General features: G+C 37.4%; 1 protein-coding gene across 1 annotated transcript in view; it reads right to left on the reverse strand.

Annotated features, from left to right (window-relative positions):
* The window catches only part of LOC306848233 (serine/threonine-protein kinase mTOR-like), a 115,731-nt gene that overhangs the window by 35,892 nt on the left and 54,049 nt on the right, over positions 1-25,790 (reverse strand). The window contains exons 29-36 of the mRNA XM_079382652.1: positions 16,598-16,673; positions 12,700-12,839; positions 7,030-7,130; positions 5,281-5,396; positions 3,278-3,355; positions 2,939-3,046; positions 1,810-1,935; positions 6-137 (exon numbers count right to left, since the gene is read on the reverse strand). Coding sequence (XP_079238778.1) covers positions 6-137; positions 1,810-1,935; positions 2,939-3,046; positions 3,278-3,355; positions 5,281-5,396; positions 7,030-7,130; positions 12,700-12,839; positions 16,598-16,673 — 877 coding nt within the window. The remainder of the gene's footprint in view (positions 1-5; positions 138-1,809; positions 1,936-2,938; positions 3,047-3,277; positions 3,356-5,280; positions 5,397-7,029; positions 7,131-12,699; positions 12,840-16,597; positions 16,674-25,790) is intronic.

Raw genomic sequence — 25,790 nt, forward strand, 5'->3', positions numbered from 1 at the left:
CTTACCTTGCGAGTGCTTTTCCACATGTACTTCATATAAGCGTAGGTGACATGAGGGTGAGCGGTGGGCAGGGGATGGTCAAGCTGTTTGGAAGGATCCACTCCCAGCAGGAGAACGAGAGTCTTATGGGCCAACGCCTGGGGAATACACAAAGAATCTCTGTTGGGATCATAGTTTATCAGGATTGCAAGAATGTGTTACTGCCATTTGCCAAACTATGTACTATGAATGACTATAATCAATGGTCAATTTTCTGACACCAGTATTGGTCATAAAGTTTTTAAACAAACATTAAAATTATATTTCATGTTGTTTGTACATTAATTTGAATATTGCATGTGAAATTATTGCAATATAAAAGTATATTTAAAAAGTTTAATGTTAGGTGAGATTAATTTGAGAAAAAGATGTGCGATTAATTAAATTTTTTAAATCAATTGACAGCACTTATATATATATATAATTGTTGTTTTAAATGATTATGTCTGCAAACTGTAGTCAAAATATCAATAAAATGGCAAACATCTGTAAACCAAAAGTCATTAAATTACATGAATTGGCAGCTGTCATAAAAACTTGTTTTTGAGAAAATGTCCTCCAAAGATTATAAACATTTTCGATAGAATTGGAAGATTTACTACACATTCATGAATCATTACGACATCAATAAGAGGATCAGTAAAAAAAAAATGTTTTCTTATAATTTAACACAAATATTTAAGTCACATATGATTCACCAAAGTAAATTAATCTTCTAGTCTGGAGATCACAGGCAGAACATTAATCGTCAATGATTGACCCCAAGACCTGAAGTTCATCTGTTAGAAACCAAGCACTTTGTAAATAAACGCATCACTCAGCATCCATTGAGGCAGTAATATAAGCTTGACCCCACCAAGGGCTTTTGTCCAGAAGAACAGTGCTTTCATTATCTGTGTTTCATCCCTTAATCCACTGCTTTCTCCCAGTGACTTCCTGCTCCTATGGTCACCACTACAGGTCATGTAGGTAAGGCAAAAGGTCAGGGTTTAGTGGTTAACCATAAGGTTATCCCCCTGCTGGTAGATGCAATAACTACACACTTATTCAGACGGAAAAGCATATTTTAATGCTACGCTCTTAAGAGGAACAATGTGAAGTTCAATGCTTAGTCACTGGCTTATTTTATCGACACATAAACAGCAACAAACAAACTAGCGACAGAGAATGTCTGACTGTGTGCTTTCACATAGTTGAAAATAAACAGCCATTTTCCTAACATTAGGATCCTTTGGAAGGAAGGTAATGCTATTTTTAGTCAAATGATCCCAGTCTATCCATAACACAGCAGTGCTCGGGTCGAAGAGGTGATGATGGAGAAGCAGACGCTGATCTGTGTAGGCAGTTTTACACTCATGTTCATTTCTATTACATAAGAGGAGGACATAAAAAGTGTTGTTTTGGTAACTTGGTTTCAGTAAAAGCAGATTTTTTGAGTTCTGGAACGTACGCTGCTTTTATACACCTCTTATATGTCAAACGAGCACGGGATTTTGATTTCTCAGTTCATGCCCTCTTATTGTGTTTAATAACAAGGTCCCTTAGCAAATCTAAATAACTATAAACCAAGGCTTCTAGGAGCTTATTGCTTTCATTTTTCCTTGTTTACGGATGTTTCTAAACATTGTGCCGCATTCTGGAAGATATTAAAAACTTCCACAGGAGTTTTTCCTTTTGTGAAATCATGTAGTCACAGTCAATCATATTTTATGCGTTACATAACAAATTCAAAATTAAGCTTGCAATTGAAGGTAACAGTGTTGCTCTTACTAGTCTTCCACTTTTTCCACAGAGGCTAGCGTACTTCAACCATGTCCTCATGTCCTCGTGTGGACTAATGACCAAGGAGCGCACCATCAAGATCCTCTGCCAGTCCTCCACAATACGCTGACAGCCCTGAAGAAAAACAGTCACAGTTTCAGCATTTACTTCTGTAAACTATGCTCAGTTCTGGGTGGTAACTGATTACATATAATGCAGACTAAAAATTAAATACTTGTACTCACATATCACTCTCATAACCAGATTACAGTTATTTTATGGATTACATATAAACACAATGGCTCTAATTCTTGTTTTTTCTTTTCTAAAAATCAGTAACAGACTACAATTTGCAAGTAATCTCCCCAGCACTGACTATGCTGAAGCTCTGGTTGGTGCTCAGAAAGATGAAGATCTATAGATATTACCATTGCATAGCCAGACTCTGACTTTTAGCAAAACTATGAGCTAATGTTAAGATTATAAAGTGAGCAGTCCTTGGCCAGAATAAGCCGCTTCTACACATAACAGGGATGAATAAACATGAAAGTGGATAAAAAAAATGAAAAGCGGATGAAAAGTTGACTGTACATTAACCCCCCCCCCATAATACAACAAGTCTGCAAATGTCCTGGACTGAAGCTGACCAATTAACTGCTGACTAACATTTCCCTGTCAACAATAGATCAGTTCTGCACTCTCACACCTTCCTTTATGAACGGAAAAGTCTGCAGGTTGGCAGCATTAGTTCTCACAGTTAAATGTTTGTTTTTCCCCAGTGGCACTAGCTGAAGCATATAAAAGAAACGCAAGCCAACACACTACATCAAGGCATCCTGCTGAGCTGATGCCAAGCCAACCACAAAATGTTTTAACATATAACGTCAGCCAGGTCAGGACAGGATTATTGATGAAGGAACACAACAGCAACAGATGGAAGTTATTGGTTTGGATCGGTCTGATGAAACCTTTCTTTGTGAAACTTTAAATTAATGTATCCCTACTGACTCACTGTTTATATGACAACATGTAGTGATGCAATTAAACATGTACGTGCAACATTATTTTGTAATAAATCATATTTTAACTTATATATACACATTTAGAACCCTGAATACTCCTTTAACTCGGCAAGTACCTGCAGCCTCTCCCACCACGTTTCCCTTATGATTTCTCTCCTCTCAGGAACCAGCTTATACTGGATCACCTCCTCTAACTCAGACAGCATCTGACAAGACACCATGGCCTATGAGAGAGGGAAAGATACAGAGAAAGCAAATATTTTGTTTGTTTACACTCTTTAAATATTTGAATCATGATAATGGTAAAAAATCATGATAAAATATTTCTCTCCTGAAATGGTCTCGTCTTTACCTCACATGCTGAACAGCAATTGCACAATGAACAATAAAAATAAAAGTTACTTGTGTCAAATGATTATTATCTTCTATATAGAGACTGAGGTATGTGCTCTTACCCCATATGCTCTACTGTAACTCTCTCCAGCCATGGCGGAGAGCTCAGCATCCAGCAGATCTCTGGCTTTGTCAATGCACTGAAATCACACGAACACACGTTATACCACAGTGTTGCTGAATGCTTGATTCTGGTTGCAATTATTTTTTCAGTAAACAGGCATCTATAAAATGTTCCAGGTCTGTTGACCACAATGCAGTCATTTCAAATTATTTCAGTTAATTCAAAGGACATTATAGCAAACAAGAGGAAAAAAAAAACAAACACACACACAAAGCACACAAGTATGACAAACAATAGGATAAAAAAAAAATGCAATCATAATTTCCATGTTTTACCACTAAACTACCCTGTGTGGAAAGCATGCTTTCATTCTCCTACTTTTCTCTCACATATACACACATAAAGACCTCTTTAGGCGTAGCAAAGACCACAATGCAGACCTAAAAAACAATCTGCATTTTGGCGGGTAATAGCCTAGGGCAGGGGTCTGCAACCGTCAACATCAAAAGAGCCATTTTGGCCCCTTTCCCACCGAATAAAATTCACGTGGAGCCACAAAATATTTCATGCCCAAATAAAGATAACATGGCATATAGCTAAAGTTTTCTATTCAGTTATGTTACAGGGCAGGGGAGTAGCAATCATTTCAGAACTGAGGAGGACGGAAATGTCAAATGTAAAAATAATAATAATAATATTTATGTAAGTATAATTGACAAAAAAAAATCATCTCTTACTTTTAATTGGCTAAGAAGTAAAATACACTGCTGGACAATAACCAATAATTTGTCTTTATAACATTTTTGATAAATATTTTACTAATGACAATTTTATGGTTATGATCATACAATCAGTATATACAGTTTTTCCATTTTTATCACAGAATAAGGAAGAACATATATTTTATAGCTTCTGTAATTAATGCTGTCAATTACTACTGTATCATTCATATTTATTACCTGAAGAAGACTTGAAAAACATACATAAACCATATCGTCAGTTAAGTTCTTTGCTTGTTATTCAGCTTAGCTACAGCGATAGCGGGATGCCTGTCAAAAGTTATTATTACTTCTATTATTATTTGGCCGACCGCTGGCCTGGGGTATACCGCTTGCCTGTTGTGTAGCATAAATGTATGCTATTTTACAAAAACCACCAATTGAACAGAAATCTGGACCTAACCAAAAAAGTCACATGATGATGCCGACTCCGAAGGGGATCTGCAGGATGCACCCATTGTAGATGACCATTTACATTCGCATGTTGATTTACACAGAACCAAACATAACCATAAACTTAGACGTGTAAATTCAGCAAGATTAATTAAATATGAAGTGTTTTGCGTGCCTGCCATTGTGTATTTAACTTGAACCATGCCTAAGTAATGTCTGTTTTAAGACAGTGGGCGACCGATTCACTCCTTGATTTGCTAAATAAAAGCATTGGTTTTGCACATTATTTTCCATGTGTTCACTGCAAAGTTAGAGGCAACAAAAAGAATATATGCACAGCCCCTGCAAGTATATTGCATGCAATGTATCTGCTTGCCTTGATAACCTCATGTCCTCTCGAGTAATGGAACAGGTGGGATGGACAGGATAATAATGGCGAACACAGAGAGTACATGGGTGAGTCTGTGATGTTCGCCATGTGTATGAGCTCATCTCACTCTCCCTCTCTCACACACACATACAGTCACGTTTGTTTTGGAAATAGGAACACTGCATTACCGCAGGGACCCTATGTCAGCCAAGCCATGTGCAGACTGAGGGTAGCCTTTGACCAATATTACATAACGCCTGTGAAACAATGCACCACAGCAACTGCTGCACTCATCATCTTTGACTGAACAATTTTTTCCTTAAACATCTCCCTCCTGGTTGTTTCTTCCATGTACTGTTTTTACAAGTTTTTACATTTTTAGAAGATGACAAGTGAGGTTAGAGGCAGTTTATGTACTGTTCATGTAATAACTCTCATTAGTTGTTTATTATGTAGTACCTGTTGAGCCAATGAGAAGAGATCCTGATGTAGAGCAAGCACTGCCCTGTAAAAGGCTCCATCATGGGTGTCTCGTGGGATCATGCAGGTATACTCTTCCATACTGTCCCAGTGGCCTGACAAACGCACAAAGATGCAAATGATATTATACATACAGATATTATATCTTCAACAAAATAAAATGAATAAATATCTGTTTGCAATATTTGAGGGGTTACAAGGGGTCCTATTATGCTCTTTTACAAAGTCTTGATTTTGTTTTGGGGGTGTACTAGAACATGCTCTCATGCTTGGTGGTTCGAAAAACGCATAATTTTTCACTTAATTTACACAATCTGGCACAAACGGCTCAATTAGTTCCGGGTTTGATGAAGGCCCGCCTTCGAAAAAAACGAAATGCGTTGTGATTTGTTAGCTGTCCCAGTGCGTTGTGATTGCCGAACAGCTTAGACAGTGTCTCAGTACTGCCCCCTTGCCAAAGCAGCAAGTTCCATCTGCTTCGGTATTGTTAAGGATGGCATCAATATTGCTATATCAATTTGAGCCAGAGTTAAAAAATTAATTGCAACCACCGTTTCCTGCCGTCGTCCACTTTAGGAAGGCCAAACAAAGACGTTTGGGCACGGGCTGAAAAAACTGTTTCTTCGACATGGTGAAAACTTGGCGCTACAGCAGCACTTGTTCTTCTTTGTCGTCTTGTCTGATGCACTCAATGAAGCCCCTCCCCACCCCCCAACCCTTCGAATTTCCGTAGGTGGGATTTATTTTAATGATATTCTAATGAGCAGCTTTCACAAAAACCCCGGAAAACAACGCTGTAGTCCAAACGAGCCATTCATTGTAGTTCTTGAAAATGGATTACGAAATATCGCCCTTCGGAGTGGACTTTGAGATTTGTAACTTTGTAGATCTTTTTATGCACAAACATACACTGACTAAAATTCAAAAACTGAAAAAGCATGAAAGGACCGCTTTAAATTGCAGAAATGCGGTATATCTGATGGACTGTAAACAGAATATCTGTAAAAGTATTTATATTTAATGCTAAATTCTAATTTATACTTTCTAAACTGATACTGATTGATTGACGAATAATAATTGAATATGAACTCATAGCTTGGTTTTAGGTCAAAAGTCACAATAGAATCTTATTGCTCATGAAAATGTCTTAAAAGTACATGAAAATGCACATGAAAATGTCAGATGTTTATCACCAGGGCACCAACAAAAACAACAACAACAACAACAACAAAAAATCATATTGGGGTTGGGGTTCTTTTTTTCTGTTCTTTTTAAGTATTTCATATGACTTCTCTTCCCTGAAATACGGGTTGTGAATGCATGCTTTTGTTGTTACAGGTCTGTTGGCAGGTTTTAGAGACGTTTCGGGAACTTTTCAGCTTAGGCTGAATTAAGAAGGTTTTCTTAACAGGGTAAGGAGAGACAGAGACTCACACAGCAGGTTTTTGAATTTAAATATTAAATAAATTACCATCATGAAACAAGTAAAAAAAAAAAATCTACTGGGGCGTATTTATGTCATGAAACATGAACATCACATGATTTTATAATATTTTTATAACAACATTAACATTCTGATTTTAATGGTCTTTAAAGCATTTACATTAGGAATCTGCTTTGTTTTTTGCTTTATGTAACATCTAGCTTAATGTTGCAATGTATATTGTTTATGTATACAGTACGAGTATTACATATATGCATCAAAACGCATTTTTTTTCTCGCCTCACCCAATCCCCATGCCGCAGCCGCTGCCATGCGGGCCATCTTGGCTTGAGTCTCCTCACTGACCAAAGTCCACTCCTCACAGCACTGCTGGTGCAGCTGACCCCTAATGGAGGAAAAAAACAGAAAGAGAATGAGAGAGAGAGAGAGATGGAACAGTCTCACATAGCCAAATTTTGAGTACTGGGAGTAAAGTCTGGTCCATACTAAAGCTTATTTTGGCAAAGAACTTTGCAGAGAACAGTTCATGCTCATTGCCAATACTCTTCTAATATGCACACTTAACAGAGAACTGCTTTAAATTGCTATTCTATTACATCAATTTAACAATAACAGAAAAAAAACATTACTTTGCAAATGTATTAAAATGAAAACCTGAAATAATTACATTGCATAAGTATTCAGACCCTTAACTGAGTGCTTACATGAAGCAACTTTGGTGGTGATTACAGCCTCAAGTCTTTTGGGGTATTTTATAAAGCCAAGTAGTAAGGCATGAGGACACATTATTTCTGACAAAAAATTGGTTTAATTGTGACAACTAAATTCCTCCAAAACTTCACAAATTAAGACTACAAATTCAATAAACTTTATCCAACAAATAATCTAGCTAGACTTGAATAACTTAAATCAGTAAAGCAAAAACTCAATGTAATGTAAAACCTAAGAACTGAACAGAATAAGACTGACCTACTAACGGAGACAGGTATTTAAGACAAATGGTAGGCCCACTTAAACAATACAAGGGGAAAATTTATATTTTAATTAATTTAATAATATTTTTTTATAAATTACATTTAGTCATTTGGCAGACGCTTTTATTAACTTTTATTTTGCAATTAACACAATTCATATTTTCTCATAGAGGAAGAGAATGAATTGGGGATTTTACCTCAGCGTTCTCTGCTACTCATTGAATGATTATGTAGTGAACTGTATGCATTATGAATGAATGCATGTTAAGTTATCAGCATTAATGTGTGGCCACATGTTTAGCCATCACAGCTATGATGCAACATTTTTACATATCTTTAACAACCAGTGTTGTGTAAGTTACAAAAAAAAGGAATCTAGTACAAATTACTAATTACTTTAAAATTGTAATTTGATTACATTACTGATTACTGCATTTAAAAAGTAATCAGATTACTAATTACTTTACTTTCAAGTTTACTTTACTTTTCAAGTTATCAAATCTAAAAAATACACTCATAGTTCTTTCATTAATTTCATTTTGACTGAAAAAAATACACAAGTAGGTCTATTTTGTGTATACCCTGATTCACTCCCAATATCAACAAAACTTCTCTCTTTTTTTTTTTTTGGTTTTGTAAAATAAAGAAAACAAATAGGGTGTGCTTTCTGCATTCTCCGTGTATATCTTCCTGAAATGAGTTATTAAAATGAACGAAAATGACATGAGAAATACAGTATATCTAAAGAAATCTTGAAGTGTCTATTATTCAATGAAGTAAGTCATGTCGAAAACAAATATTCTCTGATAAAATAATCTGTATGAAACCAAGGCGAGGTCCAGTCTTTCCCGTCTGAGCTCAGCTATAATGTGATCGTGCCCAAGCACAGAGCACTATAACATCATCATCCACGCGAAACCAAGCTTGAGACGCGCGAGCGTATAAATGCTCATGTCACCTCTGTAGAAAGGTTCAAGTTCATCTCGGCTACTTTTCGTTTTTGGAAGAAAACGCGCTGTGAGAAATAAACCTTGAATTGATGCCGACGCAGTTTAATCCAGCGGAAGATCTCATTCTGATGAGTCATTTATTTTTTACTTTATTAGTGTTACTGTGACATAAACGTGTACACATTCACTTGTTGAACTTTTCCCAAACTATAATGCCAGACTAAAATATGTTGAGTGCAACATTTTGAAATATGATAGGCAACCTTTCATTGCATCTAAATGTTGTAGGACTCTCATTTTATCTCGCATTCCCTGGTGATTTATTAATGGGCATACTGACGCGCAAAACATGATTTTTACTTCTTTTTGTTTTTTTTACACTGCATTTGTAACTTAAGTAACGTAATTTTTATTGACATAAGTAACTGTAATCTTACATAAATTTAAAATGTAACATTATTTTACTGTGTTACCAGGAAAAGTTACAGAGTAACGTGTTATACCCAACTCTGGTTACAACATACAGTAGTTGTTGCTTAAGGTCCTGCTGGAGGGTGAACCTTTGGCTCAGTCTGAGGTCCTGAGCACTTTGGACAAGATTTTCATTTAGGATATCACTATATTATGATGTACTTCGCTTTCACTCAACCCTGACCCCTGGCCACAGCCCCTAAAACATGACCACAGTATGATGCTACCACCACCCTGCTTCACCAGTGAGAGTCGCCTCTGGTTTCCTCCAAACATGACACTTGGAATTGAGGTTAATCAGACCAGACAACCTTGTTTTTCAAAGTCTGCCAGCCTTTAAGGTGCTTTTTCCAAGCTTAATTCCAAGCAGGTCTTTCTGCATCTTCACTGAAGAAAGGAAAGCCTGGCCACTCTGCCATAAAGCCCAGATCAGTGATTGCTGAAACTTCACTGAAGCTCAACCAGAATGATTTTCAGATTTTTGGTCACCTCTCTTTCTCTTTTTTTGCATTGACAGGTGTGTCAAATCATGTCTAATTAATCGAATTTGTCACACCTGTATATTAAAGAGATACAACATGAAAATGATTAAATATACAACTAAAAAGGGTTTGATTGTCTCTGGCAAAGCACAAGATCTCTTACAGTTCATAAAGACCAAACGTGTTGTAAAAATGTGCAACGTCAGCGAGAGCTTCTGTCTGTGTCCATGCCGGAAACTTTTCACCAAAAAGCCCCTTGCCACAGCTCTGGCTGTGATAAACTGAAAAAAGCCATGACATCATATCGCATCTTGGAATGGTGCACCTTTAAAAGAAATGGACCCTTTGCTGGGGGTTGTGAAAAAAGGGGCCCCGCGATTAGCCCTGTGAGACGCTGCTCAAATGGGTTTCAGGAGATGGCACGGGGAATCTGGAACAAATGAAGAGCTTTCCCAGCCATCTGGAAAAACATTACTTATGGGGCCTTGCAAAATACAAGGTTCCAGCCTGCAGACAGGCCTAAAACACAAAGACGTACATTAACAGCGAGACAGGAAAAAGGGCTCCGGTACCTTTACACGGGAACAGTCAATCACTCACTGGAATGGAATGTCACATGGAAATTTGACCCCCCCCAAAAAAACACATAACATAGCGTCGCATGTTATACATGTTTAGCGTTCCAGATACTTATGGGTAATTACGCTAGAGCAATGCTTTAAACCTAACATACAAGAGCTTCGTTTACAGTACAGAATGTCCTATAATGCTGAATTACAATAAAACGACAGCAATATGTGGGGCCATATAATACAACCCAAAATCAGAAAATGCTGGGATGTTTTGTAAAATGCAATAAAATTGAAAATCTGTGATTTGTTAATTCTCTTTAACCTTTACTTGACAAAAGTGCAAAGAAAAGATTTTCACTCACCAAATTAATTGTATTTTGTAAGTATAAACAAATTTTGATTTTGATGGCTGCAACACACTCCAATAAAAGTTGGGATACAAAACTTGATACAAGACTTCAGCTGCTTAACAGTACGTGGTCATCCTTGTCTGATTCTCCTTTTCATAATGGGCCATACATTTTCAATAGGAGACAGACCTGGACTGATGGCAGGCCAGTCAGGCACATCCTCCGTGTCTACGAAACCACGCTGTTGTAGCACATGCAGAATGACTCCTGCCATTGCCTTGATCTAATAACCATGGACTTTCCCTTGAAAGACATCATCTTGATGACATTATATGTCTCTGTACAATCCCAATATATGCCTTGAATGTCAATGTTACTTCGCACACATGCCAGTCACCCATGACGTTTGCACTGATGCACCCTCATACCATGACACTTTCTTCTGCATCTGTCACTGGTTCTGGATGGTCCCTTTGGTCTGTGGGACTGAGAAAAGTTTTCCCAGAAACAAGTTGAAATGTGGACTGACACCTTCCTATTGTTTTTCTGACTGTCAAACAGTAATAGCTGTCCATGACGGACATTTTAATGAAACTAAAAGTTAAAAGCTAAAATTCAATATATTCAATGTATCTTTTTTCTTTATGTGATTTATTTATTAATTGGCCACACCTTCAGTCTTTGTCTGTCCCATCAGACTTTCGTTCATCTCCGAAACACAATTAAACGAAGCTTGAGAGATTTCTACTGAAAGTTGTCTATTCTACCAAAAATTTGACACTTCAAAAAGTTCATAAAGAAATTCATATGAACTGACCAGTTCAATCCAACTCTCAAGAGACACATTCATAAAAAGATATGATGAATATAAGCAATTATTATTATTTTTAACTGCACTGGTTCTTGCACGTCAACAAAGAATGTTTAAGCTTGTGTTTACAATATTGGATGTTCTTTCTCTATGTACAGTATGTGCATTGTTTATATGTGAATCTAAAGACTAAAATATTTTTCATTATATAAAGTGATTGTGTCTCTTCAGGGATTAAACTGCTTGCTTCATATGAACTTCTTTTGCAATGCCATTATGAACTATTTGAAGCATCAACTTTTTGAAAGAATTGACTTAAAAGAAAAATAAATTTCTTTTAATTTTGCTCCAAATCCCTTGACAAAATCTCCTGATTGATGACAGACCTTTAATTAAAAAACAAAAATTCTTGTCTGCTGCATTCTTACATTCTAAGGCAGCATGATAATGGATCTTCATAAGAGAGTAATCTGGAATGCTCTCTATAGGCAGCAAATATCGTAACTCGTGTGAAACGCACAAGAAGCTCAGCTCACCACTGATTCCAACAGCTGTTAGTATGTTGCCAAGCCAAAAGCATTATATTTTTATAGGCAGCAGAAAAGCACACTCAAGTATTGAGCAAAATTGTCATTTTTTAAATTAGACTGAACTATTTTCATTGATATCCCTATATTTCCTGTTTCCACTTTGACCATCTAGTTGTGTCCTATTACTGGTTTCGCTGACTGCAACAAATCCGGGAAGTCACCCCTCATGCCAATCATTCTCCCACACAAACTCTTCCTCATCCTTCCCAGTAAATGACTATTACAGAAATCAGTAAGATTTTCCTTTCAAAAGTAGAGAAAAATATGTCAAATGACAGCACTGTCAGATTCCATGAGGGCACAAAGGGATAGTGTGAGCACACAAACGCAACCAATCTCTGCTTTTACTCTCTAGATCTCTCCTTGTTGTGTGACCCCGCACTGAGAGGAATATATTTCACAGGAGAAATGACTTTCCATGGTGTAATGTTTTGCAGTTCATTTTCCTTTGAATATTTCACAGCTTGTGGGAAACATGCATTCGATTAAACAAATAAAATTTAAATAATGCAAGGTTCTAAACCTTACATTTGGCAAAAATGTAAACCTGACTCAAAAATTAATCAGTAAATAGTAACCATTTTCCTCTCACTACTGGACTTGGAAACTACATTGGAAAAAAAGGAGTATAAATTTTTCCTGAAACTTAATGCATAAATTGAAAAATATAAAAAAAGAACCAAATAAAAAATAAAAAATAAAGAATTAGTTTGCCCACTTTCAGAAATTGACAAGTTATTATATGTATGCATACCATTCGCCTAGTGCTTCCAGACATCTCATGCAACCCAGAATAAGCTCCGGATCATCTTTGTTCATGTCGATTTTTTTATCATAGGCGACCAGAGCATCTTCCCACTCATGAAGTTTCTCATACCAGGTGGCTTGGATCTCCTGTAGTGGAAGAAAAACATACAAGGATGATGGAAATAATTAAAATGATATTACTGATGTCATTGATTTTTTTCTATTAGGGAGGGGGTTAAAAGTGCTTGCTTCATTTGTAAATTAAGTAAACCACAAACTCGTCTCGGCACTCAAAAATTGGGATTTTCAATCTCACACAATCACATTCACATCTGGAACACAGACAGCCGAGTATGGATAGCTCCAACTGTTATTCCAACATTTAATGGGAGGGCATAGCAGTTTATTTTCATAAACAGTTTATTTGAAAATTGGCAGCGAGCCCAATGTGAGCATCTGCCAGAGTAATGGATGGCTCAGCAACAGTTGAAATAACACTTCAAGTAATATTTCATAATTTAAAGAAACTGATTTTTTTTTAAAAGCAGGCTCTTTTGATAAATGAGAACTTAAAATCCTAATTTTTCATACAGCATACAACATTTGTATGTCATTTGGGTCCAATAAGTTTTGTAAGGCTACAACAGAAACAAAACAACGTGTGTGAACCGACTTACTTTTGTATTTGTGTGAGTGTACAGGTTTGACCATACTTGTGAGGTCCAAAATGTCCCCACTAATATACAATAGTGAAACCTGTTGAGCACTGACTAGTGAACCAGACATCACTAGTTAAAGGTATATACATCAGTCAAATCATGTTTGTATTAGCTATTTGAAATCTAGTGTTTAGGGTCAGTGGTTGGGTTAAGCGATAGAAAATACAATTAACCTGATATAAGAAAAAAGAAAGGAAGTCTATGAGATGTCCTCACTAATATAGTGACACTAGCATTTGTGTGTGTGCGTCTGTCATCTGATGTGCCCGCTGTGATGCGCTCTCAGTAAGTTATGACTGGCTGATTGATAAGCTGAAATCTGATTGCCTATAATGGGCCTACACATGAATAAAGGAAAGTCTCAAAACACACACATACATGAGAATTTGTAAGATAAATGTTAATTCCTTTTTGTGAATGTTAATTTGTTTACACATGTGCACATATTTTGAGCAAGTATTAGTTTTGATACTATTCTGACTCCATAACTGTACACTGGCAAGTATGATTTTGGCTTTAAATTGACCAAAACGTAACTGTACTGTTCTAACTTGTGTATAGAAACTGTACAGATTTTTTAAAAATATATTTAATGTATCCTTTGTAAATAAAAGTACCACTTTTTCTCAGAGACTAAATTTCATAGTGATTCTAAAAAAAATATATATATATAGTCTAGTCCACCAGTGTGAATCATCCATATATTAGTTCATTTTTTGTGAAATGCTTAAAAAAAGACCATTATATCTTGACAAATATGACTCCCTAGTCCAGCCTTGAAACAACAACAACAACAACAAAAACTAAGAGCTCCACAACTACATGTTGGAGCAATTAATAGTCAAGTGTTAATAAAGAAAGTCTGTGGAGTTACGCAATAGACATGGCTAAGTGATTACATCTGAACTGTCTGTCTGGACAGCAGGAGGCACTTGGAGGATAGGAGTACTGTGTATGAAGCATCAAAACATTTCAACATTTTGAAACATGAAAAAACAAACAAAAAGTTTTAAATGTTACATAAATGCTTACAAAAGATATATTTAGCTAATACAACATTAACTTCAGATGAAACAAGGCAACGGATACTATTTTTATTACAATCAAGCATATTTGCCCCCAATTCTCATCAAAATAAAACAAACAAAAAACATTTACAATATTTTTAAAGGGGTCATATGATGTTGCTAAAAAGAATATTATTTTGTGTATTTGGTGTAATGCAATGTGTTTACATGGTTCGAGGTTCAAAAACACATTATTTTCCACATACTGTACATTATTGCTGCTCCTCTATGCCCTGCTTTTCTAAAACGCACCAATTTTTACAAAGCACATCGCTCTGAGAAGCGAGGCGTGCTCTGATTGGCCAGCTATCCAGTGCGTTGTGATTGGCCGAATACCTCAAGTGTGTGACAGAAATGTTACGCCCCTTACCAGGTTGTGATGCCGTTTCCCGGCGCGTCGAGACTAAAACAATAAAACCCACTATAAACGAGGCATTTGTTGCATTCAGTGAGGACATAATCGCTGATTATAATAACTCATTACCAGCTAAGATGGCGCCGAGCATGGCAGCCACAGTGCTTAGTTCTCCAGTGTTTGTACTGTTTTTCCTGTTTTTTGTTTCTCAAACACGATCAGTTTTACTGCTGAACATTTGAACACACCACAAAATCTTTTACCGGATTTCGATTATTCCAACGTTTTGCTGAACGTTGTAGTTGGCGGAGCTGCGGCGCTGATCAAACGCTTCAGGACGTGCAGACTCGGCTGCTCTGTGCTTCACTGAAACCTGGCTGAACAACGCCATTCCGGACAGCACGTTGAGTCTGCCGGGCTTTCAGCTGTTTAGAGCAGACCAACGGAAAAATCGTGCGGCGACGGGACGTGCTTTTACATCAACGAAAGGTGGTGTAAAGGTGGTGCACTTCAATAACTGTCTGGTTCAGCTCAGCTACCAAATCTGACCTCAGAAGACTACGGAGGGTAGTCCGGACTGCTGAGAGAATCATTGGTACAACCCTCCTCACTCTCCAAGAACTGTACTTATCCAGAGTGAACAAAAGGGCTGGCAAAATCACTCAGGACCCCTCACATCCAGCACACTCCCTCTTTGAACTGTTACGGTCTGGTCGACGCTACAGAGCTCTGAGCACCAGAACGACCAGACACAGGAACAGTTTCTTCCCTCAGGCAATCCATCTCATGAACACTCAACAATAAACGCGGAACACACAACTATAATACATTATTTATTTAACACACTTACTTATTTACATTTCAAATTTGCACATATCATAACTGTACATACATAATTGTCTATATTATATATTGTGTTTTTTCGCTATTTTGTACATTGTCTATTTTGTATATTTGTATATTATTCTTTTTATTATTTGTGTCCTGTCTTGTCGCTGTCATTCTGTTGCACTGTGGAGCTTCTGCCACTAAAACAAATTCCTCGTATGTGTAAACATACCTGGCAATAAAGCTCATTCTGATTCTGATTCATACGGTCTTTTAATATGTTGCATCGCGCCTGCATTTGTGATCGTAGAAACGCCAAACAAGCACTACTCTACACTGCACCAGACTGTCCTTGTGACGTTGGAATTGCACCACTTTATATTGTTCACATCACAGCCATTCATAGTGTTCACATTGTAGGCTACTCTCTCCCAGGATCAGGAAACAGTCAAATATTTGCGTTGTACTGTTCTGGAACAGTGTTGTAAATATAACGTAACTACTGATTTCTAGTTGTGTACTCATTTGGAAGGCCAAACAAAGTGCTTTCGCATTCACAACGAAACAGCATCTCCACGATATGGTGCTGCCAACAACAGTTTGGTTGGTGTTATGCAAATCTTCCCACACCGTGACATAGACATGTGGGGGCGTGTTTGAATGAGCCATTTTAGGAGAGCATGGCAGAGTCTTAACTTTTATAAAGAATATCGCTTTGGGTTTGAGACTTTAATCTTTGCAACTTTACAGATCTTATATATGCACAAACAGCTTGTAACACTCCAAAGACAAAGGAAAACATAAAATCGCATCATATGACCCTTTTAAGGTGATATGTGACCAAGACCTTTCTTGACAGATGTGAGATTCACCTCATCATATGAAGTCAATGCATAATAGATGGCGCACAGATTAATGAGGGATGAAAGCTCTTACCAGTTCTCCAAAGTGCTTCATGGCATACTCCAACACTCCTGATGCTGCCTCTGGCTGCTGGAGCTTATTATTGATGCTAAAATGAAAGAATGCAATGTTTTAGTGCGTGCTCTAAATCTGTAATACTGCAAATATGATCATAGAAATTGAGATTAGCTACAACCAAAAACATCATGAGCCCAAAACAACATGTACTTGTATGACTGTCAGTTTACAGTCATAAAATGTATGACTATCCGACTCTATGAAGTATAGACTCATTCAGAGACCTTGTGGTATTTGTAGAGTCTAAAATAAGACTCTGAAGTTCATCCATGCTATACTATTTTCTGAAAATGAGCATTAAAATGCATTGTACACAAGTTTATTACAAAAAAACTGTAGAATCTCCATGCAGATGAGCAATTAGCCAGTAAATTTGCACAATAAATGGCCTGTCAGATATTTTACATTTATGATCCTTCTAATGACCGATTAAAAACTTCCCATCTGGAAACACTTGTGTAATGTCAGTCTGAAGTTTTCTATGACTGCCAGACTTGCCAATACATTTGCTTTTACAGGGGTAAGGGAATCCCAAATGCTGCCATAATTAAAAAATAAATAAAATCATACAAAACCAATTAATAAAACAATACTATTTCTAACACATTCCAAAACCACTGATGTTACCAACAACACAAAAAGCAACAGCATTTATGATAAAATAACCCCCCTGAATACTTGACAGAATAATCAAATGAGTACTTTTTGGGTGTACATATTTCTGTATTGTGCATCATCTGAACGCCCTGTTGTCCAAGTGTTTTAAGGAGTTTGCATTCGGCAGATATAGATCCATTCGTTAAAATGTGTGATGGCAGACAATTTAGTTTGCTAACATAACTTTGCAATGCTTCTACATATCAGCATATTTTGGAAACTTTTAGCCAGCATAGCCTATAGCTGCTTTGTACACAGTTTGGTGAAGACTGGTGAACAGCCAAAGATGAGTTTAAAGAAGTAGGTTTTCAGAAAGTCATTTTCATGCCGGAAATGGAAATAAAAGATTACAACTTTTGTAGATTACAATTTAAGGATTTTGGAGAAAGCCCTTACAATTTCAGAGTGATGAACCACCAAGTTAGGTATCGATTGGTTTTGCTTTTTTTTGCGGGGCCAGATAAAATGTGAAATGTACAGAAATGGTACAGTAATCTCAGTAACCAACAGAGCTGCACAATTCTGGTTTAACTGAGAATGCTTTTTTTCTTTGCTTAAAACAGAGGTCACGATTCTTTCACTGATGATACATGGTCATTATTTGCATATTACATAATTAATTTGATTTGACAGCCCTAGTTTGAAATATTGTGAGTTTACAATTAAACATTGGTGCTACTTTTGAGTACTTGTGCTCATCTCTGTTTATCACTGGCTACAAAAACGCCCCTTCCCAGCAACCTTTCCACGTCAGTAGCATATGCAATGACCGACAGAGAACACTGAATGGAACATCTGCACCTCTGCCCATAAGCCATTACAGTTGCTGTCTCTTTCCTGCTTTTTAAAAGCCCTTGGGGGCAACATACTTGCTAGGTGAGCTCAAAATAAATGTTCTGACACTCAGCGGGGAAAGTGGGAAAGAGCAAAAAAAAAAAAACAAGCTAGAAAGTAAGTATTGGTGTTGCCAGTTTAAACATGTCACGGTCACAATAGAAAATAATTGATTTGCTAGAGAAATACACAAAGGCACAAATAAAAGCTTGAACAAAAGGGATTTCAAACAGAAGAGAGAGAGAGAGAAAAAAAGACTAAAAACTACCTGAATGCATTTAGTAATGGTTTGGAAATCTGGTGGTGTGTTATATTTGCCAGAAAACAAAGTCATGTTTACAAGTTTCCAGGCAGCTACAATGAGCACTTCCAAAGAACTAGAGGATTTGATACACTGCAGAGAGTTTTGTTTGACAAATTTATAATCTGTATTCTCTTGCTGCTGCCATTGCGCTAATGGCTCCAGCGATTCAACTCTGCTGAATTAATGCTGAAATAACTCTGCTGAAATAATACTCTGCTAAAATAAACTTAAAAGACAGTCCTTTGTCTCTTAAACTTTCATTGTGTTTTAGTATTGTTTTCTAGTAGAGATGCACAATATTGGACTTTTGCAGATATCCAATAAGCCAATTGGATAGCCCATACCAATATACTTCCTTTTGGAGGGGAGGGGGGCACCAAGTCTTTCCTGTGAAGAGACTATATATTTATTTTAACAATTAACAATTTTACATGTTGTTTGAACTGAAATGTGTCTTGGCAGTGTGTGTACACAACCACCCTATAATGATAAAAATCCATCCAGTGTTGTTTTTTGTTTTTGTTTAAATCCCAATAAATTATGAGATCTCAGATTATGCCATTAACAGATTCTTGGCAGAGTGACATCACACAGGCCAAGGCCCCTCCCACGATTGTTGATTGACACTGGTGTTTTAGCACAGACCCACCATGAGTGAGCGGTCAAGAGTCAGCCAGACGCAGTGGATTACATTTGTTTTTGAAGGGAATGCTCCCCCGATCTACCTAAATGCGTCTTAGTTCGTGCAAATCATTCCTACAAAAGAAGTGAGTATAAGGTTTTTTATGAATCTTTGCAAATCACCTTTCCTAATAATGTGCTAGTTAGCAATGCGGTTAAAGTTTGCAGTCATGAGAACGGCTCACCCCAGAAGAGAGGATTTTAAAGATTTTAGCATTTAAAGAGATATGCACCGAAATGGGTCGCTGTGAACAAAGCTGTTTTTAACAAGGTAATAAGGGTGTTTTTTTTAGATGACCACTGAGAAATTTTAACCAAAGTTATAGAGTATTAGTATGGTATAGACTTTTCATTAAGACCCTAAAGAATCATATCGACTTGCATCCAATGACCCCTTTAAAGTTCTTTATATAATGAGAGTACATCAAAAGCATTGAAAATAACTAATAAAATCACTGCTGTTTTTTTCACAAATCTTTTAAGTTTTCATAATCTGTTTGGAAAATATATTACACATTAAAGAATAAATCTGCATATAAAGCTATTCAATTGTTTATTTGACATGTTTGTGATTTTTGTTCATGTAAGCTATAGCTTCTGCCCTTTAAAGGGGTCATAAACTGAGAAACCAAAATTCCCTTGATCTTTTGACATATGTGACCCTGGACAACAAAACCAGTCTTAAGTCGCTGGGGCATATTTGTAACAATAGCCAAAAATACATTGTATGGGTCAAAATGATCAATTTTTCTTTTATGCCAAAAATCATTAGGATATTAAGTAAAGATCATGTTCCATGAAGATATTTAGCAAATTTCTTACCGTAAATATATCAAAATTTCATTTTTGATTAGTAATATGCACTGATTTAAACTTTCTTGTTAGTTTAAGAACAGCTTATATTGAAGCCAGTCTGCCAAAACAACAGCTCGTGGAATGTTCTAATCTATGATGTTATAGTGTGGCTAAACACCTCCTCCGCAGAAGATGATCAACACCTGCTCAACATCTCTGCCTGTTTAGCCCCACCCACAGATTCGCGCATGCAGTGTTTACGAGAGAGGTGAATGTGCAGGTCTATGCAGAAACCAATGATAAAGATGGCTCCAAACACAAAAAGTCACTGTGCAGTGTCAAGTTGTGGAAAAACAGTCTTTGCATTGCCTTCCTTCTGATCCTGACATTAGAAAAGAGTGAATGAACTTCATTTTTAATAAAGTTATTTTGAAAGTTCCAGTAAGAACTCGGTCCTTTGTACAGTTAATTTTACCGCATATTCATTTACAAACAAGGCAAATTTAAATTTGAATTATTTTTGTGAATATTTGTCTGTGAGGACCGGAATAAAATTATTATTGATTGATTGATCTGTTTGTTAGAAAAACGTTAGGCTACCTTATTAAAAGCATTGCTCTTAACAGACCTGTGTGTTTTGTATCACTAGTGCAGTGTCCGTTCTCTGAGCATATAAACGAGCACGTGTGAGGCGCGCTGCTTCCGGCTAGCGCTGTTCTGTAGTTTACTAAAGGTTTATTATTTCTGAACGTGTCGTGTGTCCATATTGCACCAAAATGTGACACTGCACTCCCTTGGGTCCGCAGCAACACACCCACCAGGCGTGAAGTCAACTGGATGAACGGTTCTCGACATAATAAAAATGTCACACAGCGATTGCTGCCTTTATTAGAGAGAAGAATATGTTCAGCCCCTCCCTCCGAAGCTTCAAATATTCGGTGTTGATTACTACCGAAGCTTCGAAGCTCAAAAAATGGTAATCGGACCAGTCCTAGTAAAAAACACCTTTTTTACCATGTAAAAAGCAGCTCTGTTTTTGGTAAGCCATTCTAGTCCATGTTTCTTTAAATGCTAATGAGCTCTGCTGACCCCGCCCCCTCTCTTCCGTGGGGTGACGAGCAGTACTGTTAACAGTAAGTTAATGTGGCTAGCACGTTATTAGGAAAGGTGACTTGCAAAAAACCCTTATACTCACTTCGGGGAAGTCGTGGCCTAATGGTTAGAGAGTTGGACTCGTGATCCGAAGGTTGCGGGTTCGAGTCTCGGGCTGGCAGGGATTGTAGGTGGGGGTACAGCGCTCTCTCCACCCTCGATACCACGACTGAGGTGCCCTTGAGCAAGGCACCGAACCCCCAACTGCTCCCCGGACGCCGCAACATAAATGACTGCCCACTGCTCCGGGTGTGTGTTCACGGTAGGGCTGTATACCTTGGAGAACCTGGCGATATGATACATACCTCGATACACAGGTCACGATTTGATACGTACCTCGATACAGAGCTGTCTCGATACGATTTGATACAATGTGACACGATTCGATACGATTCGATAAAAATACATGGGCCAGAGCCAATTAGTTAATGCTGAACACATTTACTCAACAAACACAACTCTGCATTTTTCTTCAATTTAATGAAGACAAAAGTGCATTATAACAAAGTGCATTTTGCTTAAATATTTGCAACTTTAAGTGCTCTGATTAATTGTACACAAATTGTATTAATCTGGAAATTACCACAAGTCAACATTTAACTTTCCAAGGGTACAGTCTGAGCTCACACAAGCACAAAATCTTCTTCTTATTATTCTTAACTTCTTATTAAATCTTCTTATAATTCTTTTTTGTGACACCATGTACTGCCATAACATATTTCACTATGAAATCACTTAAAGGTGCCATAGAATGCATTGATACAGTATTTTAAATTGTTCTCTGATATCTACACAGAAGGTATGTGGCTTAGGTAAGGGCAAAAAATCTCCAGAAACGATTTTACATGTCCATTTACAACCCTAGGATTTCTCCCTAGAATGAAACGGTCTGTTATTGGCTTATTTGGCAGGGTCATTAATGAGCTCTGCTCTGATTGGCTGTTCCACAGTACGGCTCATCAGCAAGAAGGAAGCACAGGGAGGAAAATATATATTTAAATACTTTCTCTCGCAGTTATATCGTCGGGTAATTATACTGTATATAAAACGCGGGCATCAGGGAGCCATTATTAATATGCGAGGCACTGAAACTGCTTTTGAATGATCCATCGATCGCGTTATAGTTTCCCTTTCAAGAGACGCGATCACACAAACTATGTTTACATTATGGAGCAACAGTACTTACCACACATTTCACAAGATCAGATGCTTGTCAGTGGTGCTCAGGATCTGTAAGTCATTCGCCATCATCCTCATCTCTCCTTACTGAGAGTGAAATCTTATGTACTGTAACAGGCTACCGCTAGCAAGGAGCTAACCATGTCCCTTTAGTGGCTCGCGTTATTTGCTTTCTGTGCCTTTCTGAATACAGACACCAACCCATCCCTGCACTTCACACCCCTGCACGGCCTGGAACATAACATTTATTGTGTTATTTTCGCTGTTGTCCGCGCTTGTTTATTTACAATACCTGCAGAGCTTCTGATGGTTCGGTGTTATGTTCTGATTCGCCTGTTTTTCAGTGGTCTTTTTTAATCACGAGATTTACATATGAAGGAGGAAACTATGGTGTTTGAGGCTCACTGTATGTCATTTCCATGTACAGAACTGTTATTTAAATATGCCAGGGTAAAGACAGTTTTTCATTCTATGGCACCTTTAAATGCTACATCTTGCTTTAACATTTTCCATGAGTTTTTTTGAAACTCGCGGGCGCCGCTGCGCCCCCTAATGGCTGGGCGGAGTATCGATACTAAGGGCTAGAATATCGATACTGTATCTTTTTTTATTATATCGGTATGTATCTAAGAATCGATATTTTGAGCACACCCCTAGTTCACGGTGTGTGTGTGTTCACTGCTGTGTGTGTGCACGATGGATGGGTTAAATGCAGAGCACAAATTCCGAGTATGGGTCACCATACTTGGCTGAATGTCACTTCACTTCTTCTGTAGATGAAGCTGGATCACGAATGATTTGCGCAAACATAGACATAGGCAGATCGGGGATCGGCGAATTGCCTTCAAAACGAAAGTAACGTTAATCCTCTGCGTCTTCAGCGGCCCAGGGAGTAAATGACGACTGCTATGTTACTTATTATTATTATTATGTTCATTATTACATCCAACAACAGAACACCTCAATCGCTTAACTGGAGACATCTTGTCTTCCCCTACACCGGAGGCAGACAGCTCTCAGCTCACTCAGGGCGGGTCTAAGGTAAGACGGTCTTGTCAATCAACTATCGCGGGAGCGGTCTGTGCAGAACTACGTCATTCTGACAGTAGCACTCTCCAAGTGTTAGCTGCCTTACCGAGCCATTCTGTGTTTATGTTTAGCTCTGAGTATTGTTCTGCATTTATCACTCTCATAGTGGTAGCTGCTTTACCGAGCCATTCTGTGTTTGTTTAGTTCCAGTATTGTCTAGCGTTTATCGCTCTCCTAGTGATAGCTACATTACGGAGCCCTTCCATGTTTTCTAAGTCTTAGTTTAGTTTATTTTGTTTATAGCCTCATTTCCTGATTCCTGCCCGGGTATCTTGGATTAACCCTTGTCTCGCCATTCGGACTCTGCTCATACCTCGTTTGGATTATTGCTCAGGTTATCGGACTACCCCTCTTCTCAAGCCCTCTGGATATCGTTCGCCGATCACTGACCAACGCTTGCCCTAGGATTATTCTTTGTCTTGCCTATGCCATACTTGTTTAATGTTGTTCGACCCTGTCTGTGTTTATGACCACGTCTCTAAATAAAAGCCTTGCAAATGGATCCGCACGTCTTATACGTCTCATCGGCTCTGTAACATATACAAACTGAAGTCCAGAAATACTCTTTTATAACCAAAGAAACCAATCAAAATTGTTTGCAGATCTGCAACTCATTAAAAACTGGAACCACAATCATGAAGCCATTATGGAACAGAAGAGTTTGGTTCTTGACAAGCGAGACAACACCACATGAAATAAATATTTACATAATTTCATAATTTGTAATTCAGAAACTCAAAACCTAACTGAAGAGCTTGCAGACAGAGGTTCTAAGAACATATGGGGTTTGACCTCTCTTAGATGAGATTCCAAGTTACATTAATATATTTGCTTTTCTTTGTAAAAGCCTGAAATGAGTTATCTTAGGGATATTAAAGCACTACAAAGGGCTTGCCATATTGTATTATTATTTCCTCAGTTTATTTTGCAATGGCAAACTGCAACATTATGAAATGTCTTCACCTGTCAACACCAAGTATCCTGAAATGTAATGTACACTTTTAAGAGTAAGGGTAAGGTGAAAGCACATATGTAAACACATTTCAAGACAAGCCAGTCTTTCCTGACATGGACCTAGTTTTCCCATGCCAATAAATCTCATTCCTGATGTTAATCAAAAACACAGTGCATGGTTCTGCTTTTGGTTCAAATAAAGAGTATTTTCAAAACCATTTAAGCCATAAAAACATTATACTACATTAGCTGCTTTTGGCTAACCCTGCCGACCCGTGCTGGTCGAATGCCTGTGTTGTATGGCTACTAGTTTCTCTCTGTAGCTCATCAAAGATGCTTTTCCACCAACTAATTTATTTCATTTAATTGATGTATTTAATTTAATTTAACTCAAGAATGTTACTTTAAACTTGAACAGTATGTTTGTATTATTAAAATGTATTACATAAATCTTCTTGCTGACTGCTGTTCTTGTAAATGTTTGACTTAATTCAATAAATATAATAATTAAAACTGCATGTTGTTGTGTGGCAGAGGTGTGGAATGAAGATATTGTCCATATTTGCTGTATGGTATAAAATAATTTAGCATGCCAATAATGTGCAATGTGCAATCTGTAGTTAAATACAATGGGCAAATTATGTTTTATTTTTTGAGGGTTGCTTTGGTAGCACAATCAGTTCTCTCTGAGAAGCTATAAAGTCTGGAACAGAAAAACAGAACATTACATGCTCGATTAGTTCGAGACAGAACGCAATTACCTGTTCAGGTCAGTTGGCATTAAATGAAAGGACAGCTGAATATGAGGAAGAGGTCAGTCTAGAGAAAATTTCTTTGTGCAAGCTACCATGTGGTTTCTAGAAGTAGCAAGCAGGAAGGCATCTGGTACATTGCATTAAAAGTGTCTCAGGACAGTACTATTGGGGCAAGAAATATGTCAAGTGATTCAAGACCAGCTCTATTTTTTATTTTTATATTTGGACTCACTTTATATTAAGTGGACTTAATTACTATGAACTTACATCAAACATAAGCACAATGTACAATGCATTTACAGAAATGAATTACAGATGTAATTACACGCAGGTAATTTAAAAAAATATATATAAGTACAATGTAAAAACACGTATGTACACATTAAGTGCATTGTATCATATTATTAATTTACATGTAAGTATATAGTATTTAAGGCCACTTAATATAAAGTGGGATCCAATATTTTTTAAATGTATGAAGCCAACAAAAAGTAAACAGGGAGTTTAATATTAAGTATGAGGGGCATCCAACATTTTGCAATGTTTCTGACAAAACCTTGTTTCTTTAGCACTTTTTGCACAGAAACACACAAACTGACTTTTCTATCATCAGCCCATTCTAATACACCACAAACAGAACTTTGCATTGGTATTACAGTCCAACAACTAATGTTCAGCTGTTTGTTCCGCCACCTCCAATCCTGATCCAATCATAAATCCATGTCATACACGGGGACACTGTGAGGTT

This window comes from Barbus barbus, assembly GCF_936440315.1.
Source record: "Barbus barbus genome assembly, chromosome: 28".
NCBI lineage: Eukaryota > Metazoa > Chordata > Actinopteri > Cypriniformes > Cyprinidae > Barbus > Barbus barbus.